This window comes from Ornithodoros turicata, chromosome 1, assembly GCF_037126465.1.
Source record: "Ornithodoros turicata isolate Travis chromosome 1, ASM3712646v1, whole genome shotgun sequence".
In the NCBI taxonomy this organism is placed as follows: Eukaryota; Metazoa; Arthropoda; class Arachnida; order Ixodida; family Argasidae; genus Ornithodoros; species Ornithodoros turicata.
The window spans coordinates 12,201,713-12,212,982 of NC_088201.1; the positions used below are offsets into that span (position 1 = coordinate 12,201,713).

General features: G+C 45.2%; 1 protein-coding gene across 1 annotated transcript; it reads left to right on the plus strand.

The window, feature by feature from the left end:
• The first annotated feature begins 583 nt into the window (after positions 1 to 583).
• Positions 584 to 5,324, plus strand: LOC135377488 (techylectin-5A-like). The gene is made up of 6 exons (XM_064609916.1): positions 584 to 688; positions 2,279 to 2,415; positions 2,522 to 2,658; positions 3,826 to 3,931; positions 4,705 to 4,869; positions 4,958 to 5,324. Exons 2-6 carry the CDS (start codon positions 2,286 to 2,288, stop codon positions 5,233 to 5,235), a joined length of 816 nt encoding a protein of 271 aa, XP_064465986.1. The 5' UTR covers positions 584 to 688; positions 2,279 to 2,285; the 3' UTR covers positions 5,236 to 5,324.
• Positions 5,325 to 11,270: the final 5,946 nt, after the last annotated feature.

An 11,270-nucleotide genomic window follows, 5' to 3' on the forward strand; every position in this document is an offset into this window, starting at 1 on the left:
CTCAAACCAACAGAACATAACGAACCGCTGTTAACAAGGAGCATGCCATGTCCGAAGCAGACGAATTTTCCCTAGCGAATGAGAGCACGTTTAACGTTTGACGTCACAGTCAATGGGGAGTGGCTTGTGGCTGGAGCGCGCGAGCCTCCCGTCACGGAAGCGATTTTATAAATCGAATTGCGCTGTAACAAAACATTGTTCAGTCGAAATATTTTACGAGAATGATTTTTACACACTGCTTGACAAATTAAAAACTGTTTTCAGCTATTCGAGTTTCCCTTGCATGCTCCTTTAAAACTGTGTATAACTTTCTTCAATATAGTCAACCTTAACTATCACGCGCCATATATTCTTGTATTGCGCATAAATATACAGTTACGCAGATAATATAACATTCGCATTCCTCAAATATTACCGTACTAAGGGCTCTCTCACATGTCCGTTTTTGTCGTCCGTTTTCTTCAAAAATAGAACCTAAGGGCAATCGAGCCCCGTAGTTTCCAATGGGTCCGTTGTCCGGTGTCTGGAAAACAACCTCCAAACGTATGCTCCGTCCTTTGCAATCGAAACTTGGCGAAGATATGGCGTGATTTTATGCCACTCAAGTGCCTGCTTAGATTAGCTGCACCTGTCATCGTTCCAGACGCTGCTTCACACAGTGACTCGCTCACCAGGCCGTTCTTCCAAAGTAAGTTACACTTTTGGCACACCTACCAACCACTACTGTTTTAACTGAACGTCAGCAAACAAAATAAACGTTGCAGTTGAAGAAGGCATCTTGAAGTTCTTGCTGTAAATGAAACAAGAGATCTCTTCGTTGTGCATTCGGGATGGCTTGAATCTGGTATTAACCGATCAGACCACAATAATTTTTCGTCGGGTGCTCTCTATCAGTGTTTCTTGGGCGCACTGGGCATTTGTCGTGATATGGAGATATATGCTATCCGAAGAAAGAAAGACATTTTTGCAAATGTAAAGCGGGACCCGCATACGACGTTTTTCTCCAGCTCGTGACGTCAGCCCGACAGTAAGGTAAACCGCCGAGCTCACCCGCAAACGGATATTTCTCGACGTCTCCTTGCGCGGCGTAGGCGATGCTTGGCCTTCGCAGCCCCTAGCGGCGTTCTTTGTCACGAGCATGAACATACGAGCGGGACGGATAAGGTTTCACGTTTATATTATAAAACACAACACTGCATCCATATAATTTCGTGTCTTCCCATTTCGCCTATTCCCATTTTGCCTAATGCGGAATAGGCGAAATGGGATGTAACCTATAATTTGGTAACCGAAGCTCGCGAACACGAGATAGAAGAATGCGAAAACATTCATCCCATTGTGTAGGACCGTAAAGCGTTAAAGGATAGAGGGAAGCAACAGTCGCCAGAATCTAGGTGTTGTGTAACTGGGACGGAGTTTTGTTTTTTTGGTTCCTTCCACAAGAAGAATGTTCCACTGCGTCCGTGCGCCAACTTGGTCGTCTGCTGCTTTCTGTCCACGCCGGCGCGAGCACACTGCTGTGCACGGGCGGATCCAGGCGGGGGGCGGTTGGGCGATCGCCCTCCCCCAAAACGTCAGTTTATACATGGAATTTCCCTCTCTTTCCCCTTCCCCACTACGCGCTCTGACAATGAAACCGCTCCCCCCCCCTTCCAAACCTAGGGTCTGGTTCTGCCCCTGCTGCTGTGCCGGCGACCGCTTCCGGCAGACACCGACTGGTCAAGACAGACACGTCACTTCCGCCGCTCGCCTCAAATACAGTATCTACTCACCTCAGACGTCGGCGAAGCAAGTTTGCGCCTACTGTCTTCGCAGTCGAGCGCAAAACCGTCGAGCCCTCGACGTTTTTCCGTCGAGAAGACGTCGTATGCGGGTCGGCCTTAAAACAGAAGTGTTCACATTCTGACCCCCTTGAAACCTGGAAAACTTTCGTATGCTTGATGATCCAAAACTGTATGCACGCATGGACATCGTTTCTTTAAACCCTTATGGAGTTCGCTTACACTACATGAAAAAGGAAGATCAAATGGGGAGACATTAGGATGTTCTGCATTCCTCTTTAGCAGGCAATTGCAGGAAGCGTTTCACCGGGGCCCCTTTTTTCTTCCTTTTTTTTTTTTACGCTTTTAAACTTAGCTTGCACAAAAGATGTTAGGAGCCACTCTTCTAGAGCAGTGCTCCTGTTAACTGTACACAACACGAACAGATACGAGATCACGAATACTGATGTTACTGAACGTGCATGCGATAGTATACTAATTGTTGGAAATCTACACAGTCTAGAAATGGCCGTCACTGCATCTACACTGGTGGTACTCATCGTTGCCTCCAGTACTTTATGCGCACCAACGGTCGAGCAGTCCCTGACAAATATAGAACAGTCCGTTGCGTATCTGAGAATGGTTCTTCTAAGCGGTAAGACATAGATGAGCGTATACTATTATCTATATTCATCCGGGGGTTCGACGAGTGACTGTAGGATACGACTGAAATACGAGAAAAACTTCTTGTGACCTTCCAGGCCGGCCGAGAGACTGCGCAGATATCTATATCTCTGGCCAGAACCGCAGTGGTGTCTTCAACATCTTTCCTTACGAAGGTTCAACGCTATCTGTTGCAACTTACTGCGATATGGAATCAGACGGAGGCGGTTGGACGGTGAGTTTGGAAGCTCGTAGCTGCAGATACTACGTCTTGTAGAGCAATTAGTCTGGAATGTGGGAGGGGACCGACATCAGTGAGTGCATGGTGACTGCAATACAATCCCAGATGTCGTGCCACAACCGTGAACTCAACCTGGAAACATATAACGCATATGTTGATGCATAGTTTGAAATCGGAGCCGTTCGCGAAGCAAGAGAAGTGACGCGACGTATGGTTAGGCGTGCGATCGCTATGGCCGACGTCTACAGGTTTTGTCTGCGCCAAGTACGTCAAGAACAAGCCCTTTATTTAGCCTCCCACGCGTGCTTCCCGTACGCCTTATGCCCTCATGCAACGTACATCTATACCGCATACCATAAAGGTAGACTTAATTCTCACGAACAACACATCAGTCGCCTTCGTTGCTTCCATGTATCATCGTGGAATTCAAAATTTCGTCCGAAAATCCACGAAGCTGTGGTTCTGCTACAACGCTTCAAAGCATGGTTCGCAAGCAAGGTGCGTGTCGTTGTTGGTCTACTTTTAATGTTTGGGTCACGTATATATGGTAGTAGCAGCTGTGCTGTAGGGACCAGGGATTTCCCTAACCCCACCCCCCTAAGACACTGAGATATTGCCCAATACAGCTTGGCTACCAATGCATAATACCCACAAACATGTAACCATATACATATACACCCCACCCCACCCCGGAAGCTCGGTACCCCTCCACCAGATGTCGATTTCTGGAGGCATTACTGATAGGGACTAATGTTCATGTCAAGTGTCGTGCGGGAAGATGCGACGCACAGTATCACTCGACCGGTGCAACTACAGCCAGGCCCTCCATTATGCATAGCAAACAAAATATAGAGGAACATTCCTCCATGACTTTCAGAAGTGGTTCCTGCTGCCTTTGCATCCAAGAAATGCCATCAGCGAAATGGGATCTGCGAACGACTGCACGGAATAGTGGGTGTTCTTGGAACCACGCAGGTGAAGGGGTTAGACCCTTAGACACTTCGTAAGCTCGGTGATTTCGGAACGTTCGTGTGCTCCAGATTGCTTCTGCGAGCTGGAGAAGTTCTTCTACACTTGCCACAAAGAAACATGTTTGCTTTTGGCTTATACTTACAAGTTGCATTAGTCACATACCGTACATTCTTTACTTTTTTATTTTAGGTTTTTCAACGGCGCGGGCAGTTTGGAAATCCAGTGTACGACTTCTATCGAGATTGGGAGGCATACAAAAATGGTTTCGGGGACCCAGCGAAAGAGTTCTGGCTAGGTATGGGGTAGCAAATCAGAAGATGAATGTTTAAAGGTACTATAAAGCAGTCGAGGTCGAACCTATGCAATCAGCATGACGTGAGAGTGCTAGACTCAAAGGTTCAGCACAACAAGTAATACGCGCAGGAGTTTACTCTAAGTATTATTTTTAATTGGTAAATAAAAACGCAGTCAAGAATGTCGGGGCGACGCCTGGTGGGAAGAAGTCCTCAATTTGTCAAGCAACTCTGTAGACAAGGTGACCGAGATAAACAGATGGCTTTCCTGTTGGGATTTGCAAATACTACCTTTTGAGAAAATGTAATTTGTGTGAAATAAAATAAACAAAAGCTGAATCTTGCACTCAGTAACTAAACGTCTATACCTGGGCCCCTTGTTTCAGCACCGTGGCGCTGCTATCGTACGTCGCTCTGTTTGGCCCAGAGTCGTGCGCATGAGACATTTTCGCCGCCGTACTTGGCGGAGTTGGCGTTTCGTCGGTCTGCTTCGCCACAGTGTTGCCAGTAGATTTAAATTTGCATTTTTTCGGGAGCTATAACGTCTATGTGAGAAAATTTTGCGGCATTTTACTCCCGAGGACGTACACAATTCAGGGCACACAAAACATGAGGTTGCACCTCGACTGCTTTATAGTACATTTAAGTTTCTTCGGTCGGTTACAAAGCAATATAAAACTGTGCTGCCCAAAGTGCCATTTCTGCTTGTCCAATACAAAAGCAGCATAAGATGGACGATCTCACAATCCAATTGGTGTATTGCGCAATTGGACAGGAAATCAGCTGATCCACATCCTGACATCTAACAAGGCAACGTCACTCCGTATCGTACTCACGAATCGCACGGGAGAGACTTTCACGGCGGACTACGCTCTCTTCAAAATTGCTGGTGAAGATGAGCAGTACGAGCTCACAGTCAGCGGGTACACGGGAGACACAGGTAAATCTAGTGAACGTAGTACAGCTTCTAGGCCTTCTACCCATATTCAGTCTTACGCTGTTAGCTTAAAAACATTTATTCTTCCCAGGTTATGATGCATTCAGTGGGGAAAACGGAGCCAGCTTCAGCACGTTTGACAGGGACAGCGACATGGACCCTGACAGCAACTGTGCCGTTACATACAGGGGGGCCTGGTGGTACAAGCGCTGTCACCTGGCAAACCTAAATGGCCTCAATCTCAACGGGGCCCACACGAGCTACGCCGACGGCATCGAATGGTCAATCAGAGACGGCATAGAAGACCTCTATCATTATTCCTATCCGCAGGTAGAAATGAAGATGAGAGATGCGAACTTTTGCTGCTAGAAGTGCATGGACATAAAAAAAAGACACCTCACTGTATCGGCATGCGCTTCATTACTTTACTTGTTTATGAATAAATACTAGATAACTCAGTCACAAGTCCTAAAAGAACTCTCTGCTTCAAACTCGACCACTAGCTGCGAACTGATTTCCAACATTTTTAGCCCAACGCTATTGCCGGAATGCAAAACACCGGACAATATACCTCAAGGTTTTCACCCAGAATGCTTTCAGTAGTGCGTGAGAACGTTACAGAATGTATAGTAAATGGACGACTTTCTGCATAAAGAAGTGGATCAACGTTTTATGAAAATGAAAACATGGTGCGTCTCAATTTATTTGCAATTTTATTTCGTATTGCTTCCCAGGACCGTTTGGGACAACCTAACAACGGCAACATCCAGAGACAGATCAAACGGGAGAGGTGATATTTCGTGAAATAAAATCAGCCACTACGTGCTAGGTTCGCAAAGAACTGCTTGTTCCCCGAAAGAAAATCTGCGAATCCCTCCCTTTCCTCCTTTCCTTTTTCTTCTTTAATAAACATATTATCCCCCCCCCCTCCTCTAGCAAGCCGCCCTCCGTCTGGCTGGCCTTTCCTTTTCTTTTTTCTTCTTAATAAACATATCCCCACCCCCTCCTCTAAACACTCTAACCACCATGCACACTACGCATGGACTGTGCAACCACTGTACACTAATAGGAAGGCGCGCTATCCAAACCTGAGAGTTGATTGCTCGTCGCGAAAGGACACAAACTGACAGTGGTTTCATGTCGGGATAGAAAGCTGAAAGAGGAACTGAAAGATCTCCAATAGGACACGTCAAACGCCGTACGGCATCTCTGTGGACAGAGAGAGAGTAAGGCAGAACGCATCTACATGTAAGACGTGTTCCACAGGCTCACCATAGCGACTCAGCAGAAAGAAACGCGTTGTGATCTCAAACTTAAAAAAAAAAAGAAAAGAAGAAAAGAAACAGTATTTCGAACAGATTGTTTTTCTGCTAGGGCCTATAGTCCGATAGAAGAGCAGTCAATGTTCGAACTATCGGCTGCTTCCTGTGTGAGGCTTCTGCCCACCTTACCTGGACCGCAAGATTTTTTCATTTTTCGACGTCAGAGGCCCTTGAAGACCTGCTCTGGCCTCGACGAACGTCCAACCCGCCTACAGAGACAGACGCGGTGCCATAAGAGTGCTAATCTGGGCAGCTTTTTAGAAGGACAGATAAGGGCGCTGTATTAATTCCTTGGCTTTGTGTTACTTGACACCCCTTCTGTAAAATGAAAGAAAGAAAACAGAAATAACTTCACAGACCCTTTTGCACACCATGAGGCAACGAAACCAGCCCACGTAGGTGAATACCGGCAACCCCTCGAGGTGAGTACATTGACGGTGGCACTGGGTTCTGCTGCGCGCACCACACAGGCTACAAGCCAGTACTTCAGAAACGAAATCTCGTTCATAGTGAACACACGATGTGTTCCGACGGACGAGGAATACCAACCAGGAGCGCTGCGTTTGCACCCGTTTTATTAAGCACGCGATGGGCACCCTGCCGCTTTGCTTCCCTATCAGTAAAGGGGGGGGGGGATATATTTATTAGACCAAAGGAAAAAAAAAAGCGGGGGGAAATGTCAGCCAAACGGGACGTCGGCTTGCTATTCCGCAAAGAAAAAAAACGGAAGAATAAAATAAATAAAAAAGAAAAGAATCAGGAAATAAAGGATAAACTAACAAACGGTGAAAGAAGGATGAGACAGATTAGAGAAGATGACTTTAAAAGAAAAGCATGAGGTTAATGCGTTGAGGGTGAGAGTCTGGCACTGAAGAATGAGATTGCACGACTGGAGTTCATAGGCTGTTCATAAAACCTGAATCGCAATTCCCCTGAAACAACGACAGACTAGTACGGCGTGTTGGCTGTGAAACATACTCTGGCCGAACGCAAGGTGAGACAGCCAAAAATGTGAGCAGCAAGTCTCTCACCCCTAGAGCAAATGAGGTCACCTTCATTCGGAAGGATTTGTGGGCCAGCCTCGGTAGGATTGTCTTTGTAACAAACGTCAGTTGATGTTCGACGCTGTGCCGTGCTGTCCGTGTGTTGTTCGTCCAAGAAATACGCGTTGCCGAAAGGAAGTCGGCAACACGCTGTAGCACAGCCAGGAAAGCACTTCACTAGCATGTACTTTTCTTCTTTTTTTTTTTGTCCGAAAATCAATCTCCGAGCGCAACACAACCGCAAAATGAACGTCAGGAACTCAAACAGGATGAACAATATGCGTCACTTCCGTGGTCTGCTACGACGGCCCGGCGACGCTCACCAGGGGCTCAGAACGCTCCGCGGTCGAATTTTATGTAGCGATTATGGAGGCATTTCATCTAATATACGTAAATCTCAGTCCAATTCCGCATTTTTTTTTATTTATTATTATTTTTTTTTTTTGTACACACCGCAATATGAGGTGAACACCTTTGCAGCTTATTTTCGCTTCCGTCGTCCTTTAATCGCGTTCTCCCATCGTCGACATAGCCCTGTGCGCTTCGGAAATAAAAAAAAAGTGACCCTACATCCAAATACGACGAAGTACAGTCATAAATACAACACGACTTTAACACCGTATCGCTTAACAAAACGGAAAACACACGAGACGTATAGCGCATTCCCTGTTTACTTTGCTGTCGCTCACACGTGGAGTAGACAGGGGCCCTTGGCAAATGGAAGGACGGCACGCTGCCGTGCACGTCATTTTACACCCTCGCTCTCTTTTGCTGCGTAGAAACCTACTTGCGGCGCGTCGTCCGTATCAGAAGAGTTGTGACGCTGCTAGTGAATATGTTCATGTCCAGTAAAAAAAAAAAAACAATCCCACTGAAAACATGTTTCTAGGTGCAGTCAAAACCCATACATGAGAGCATGCAAATCCTGTAAAAATATGCCTCATAAGAGAGAATATCTGGCATCGTGTCCGATCTCTCTTTGCATGAAAGGGGGCGAGGCCCCCACAGCCTGAGTTCAAGAGAGGCGACCGCCCTCCTTGTCCCCACCTTCCGACGCCCCTGCAGATCAGAGCTGAACCCGAACCGAAAACCACTAAAAACCGTTATATTTAAGTGGAACTGACCTAATCGGAATGATTTATACTCCCACTGAACCGAACTGGAACTGAACCGAAATAAATCTGAAACGGTTACCATTTTGTAAAACGGTTTAGGTGGGATGCTTGTTTCAGCAAGCCAGTCCCACAGTGTTTCTGTTACAAACTATGTAGCAGAGTTTCAACGGTTCCAGAACGTTTTAAAAATCTTATTTCAAGAAAAATCAAGTGCATTAATTTGACAAATTCACGCACCGAAACGCGCATGAATGAGAGTTCAATGTCTAATGATTTCTTTTCAGTATACAAAGTTTCCTCGGGCTGCTTGAAGCGGCAGTTTATCGTGGTTTTTGCTTTTTGGGACACCTTGCGTAGAGCTCTTGCCTTTCAAACGAAAATATGAATTATAGTATACATCCTGAACTTCTAGCATGCATAAAGGCCACTTTGTGAAATTTCCTGTCTTTAATTCGACCTTCTCTCACTCCCGCATTTACTGTATTTGTAAACAGAATTGCCACCTTGTTGTCGCAAATGTAGTGTTTCGGGGAATCGCAAAATTCGCTTGTGAGCTCTCTTCCAAGCAGAACACAACCTTCCATTCCGCCACATATTACAGGTAGGCAAATGAGCAGAGGCGGCTATTACTTGTCGACGTATTACAGTCTGCACTTTCACTGTGGTCTTTTCACTTTTTTGCGGAGGATATCTACTATCTACACCGCACTGATAGCTTTGCTACACTTGTCAGCCAAATTTCTTCTTCCAGAGTGCTATGAAATCACACTTCAATGAGAGAAAGTTATGTATGAAAGTGATGGTACTGATAGAAAACAACGAAATTGCACACCGGCTTGACGCAACAAATAACAATTTTAATGCAGACGCTTCGTCTCCCGGGGGACATCATCAGTGAAAGCAAAATGAGAGGCGACCGCAACCAGCGGATTACTTAACCAGGTCGGCGAACACTTCGGGGAGGGGGCCGCGATTGGTATTACACACTTAAAATTGTTATTTGTTGCGTCAAGCCGGTGTGCAATTTCGTTGTTTTCTATCATGACTTCTCCTGGCTTCTGGAATATTTTTGTGATGGTACTGGTTTAAATTGCGATATCAGTACATTAAAATTTTTAGCTTCGGTGAACCGGTTCGAACCTTTATTTTTTTCTGCTCTATAGACCCGAACCTGAACCAAACACATATGCTTGAACCCGAATCCCAACCGAACCCCCCAAAATAACGATTCCATTCCCTGCTGCAAATAAGCCCCATCCCAGACGCCCTAACTTTGAGCCAATTCGGGGAAAGAGTTGTATTTGTGAAAGGATGCGTTCTCAAGATACATTTTACAGGTAGATTTACATGTTTTACTTTTGCAACATGAGAGGTGACCCCCTTCTCACAGTTACAGCAGCTGACATTAAAAGATCATAGTGAATGAAGCACAACTGCCTTAGGTAACCTCAGAAGCACGACTGTTCCAGAACACATAAGCACTGGACATCTTGAGGATTGCAAAATTGATGGGGTAAAAATTTGCGAAAAAAAGCAGTGCTTCGCTTCAACCTTGCATTCAGTCATCACAATTAGAGATTTGTCTGGACCCATCTTTGCACCCTTCCAAAATTGTTTCCAAACCCCCTTAACTTTCCTTGTTTCAAGACAGATGTAACACAAGCTGAGTAGAAAGCAGAAGAGCCAGTTTAGTTTTACTTTACACATTTCTCTCAAAATTATTGTTAATTATGTAATGGCACTGGTTCATGATTGATTGGCACTCATGACGGGTTACTTAGCTGAGAATGACGATGAGGACTTTGAGACTTCCGTCAATGCTTTTGCAGAAGCACTTAGTTGTAGGTGGAGTAGAGACATTGTTGACAAGTCTACAAAATTCTGGTAGACAACAGCTGTAAAATGTTTAGCAACTCTCAACAAATCTAGCAGCCAAAATTTCTGCACAATTACAGCGCAAAGGCATACGAAAAGCATGCACACAGAAGGTACACAGTCATACGAAGATTTCAAGAGTCTTCAGGGTCTCCCTTTTATAGACACAAAATATTTCCGAAACACCAGACAGTTATAATGTACTCTATGTGTATAGTTCATTAGATTTCAAAATTGCACGCCTCAGCATATATCCGTGGAGCAGTCTAGCAACACAGATGCATCACACTAGGAACACTTTAAAACATAGTAACACAAACATCTTTAGTGCACATTTTTACAACCCCCTCCGTCAAACTCTTGACTCTGGAAAACCACTGTTCACAGCTGCCGTTCATGCCACAACTGGCGAGCCCATTCTGAATGTTAGAGTTTATTTGTGACACGACTTCACATGTGACATGACATGGTGTGATGACCTTGATGCGATACGTACCAAAATAGATGCAGACATCCTTTCACACACTGCTACACATTGTGCAGGCTTTCATAGTATACATGAAGTCCACCTCAAAAATACTTTCATTTAGTCTGCACCCCGCTACCCCCCTCCCCATTTCATCGCCATAATGTAACTCTTTCTAAGTTAAGCTGACACTTCAGCCGCAGCAAAGACTGATCTCAGTTCCAGTGCCCGTTTTATATTACGTACGGACAACACTTTGCATGTGTGCATGCAGATATTTGTGCCATGTAGTCATATATTGTGCAGTCAAATCTGATGAGGAAACCTGTTTGTCTAAACCAATCTAGTCCATGCTATTTGTATAATTTTGTCACTTTGGCAGCTTAGTGATATGCATAATCTGCATGAGCATGCGATATGTTTCATTGAATAAAGACAACAGCAGAGATAATGACAAGAGATCACTCAACTCCAGAATCACAGCGAACTGAGTACGTAGAAAAAGTAACGTTCACAACGCCCATGCGTAGTAGCATTAGAAGCCACACTCCTTTGTTTTGCAACACCCATGATGAAAATTGAG

Excerpts from the sequence above, each read along its gene's own strand:
- LOC135377488 (XM_064609916.1), top strand. The coding sequence starts at position 2,286 with ATGGCCGTCACTGCATCTACACTGGTGGTACTCATCGTTGCCTCCAGT. Across the intron at positions 2,659-3,825 it reads CAGACGGAGGCGGTTGGACG|GTTTTTCAACGGCGCGGGCA; the intron begins GTGAGTTTGGAA and ends TTTTTATTTTAG. Across the intron at positions 3,932-4,704 it reads AGCGAAAGAGTTCTGGCTAG|GAAATCAGCTGATCCACATC; the intron begins GTATGGGGTAGC and ends GCAATTGGACAG.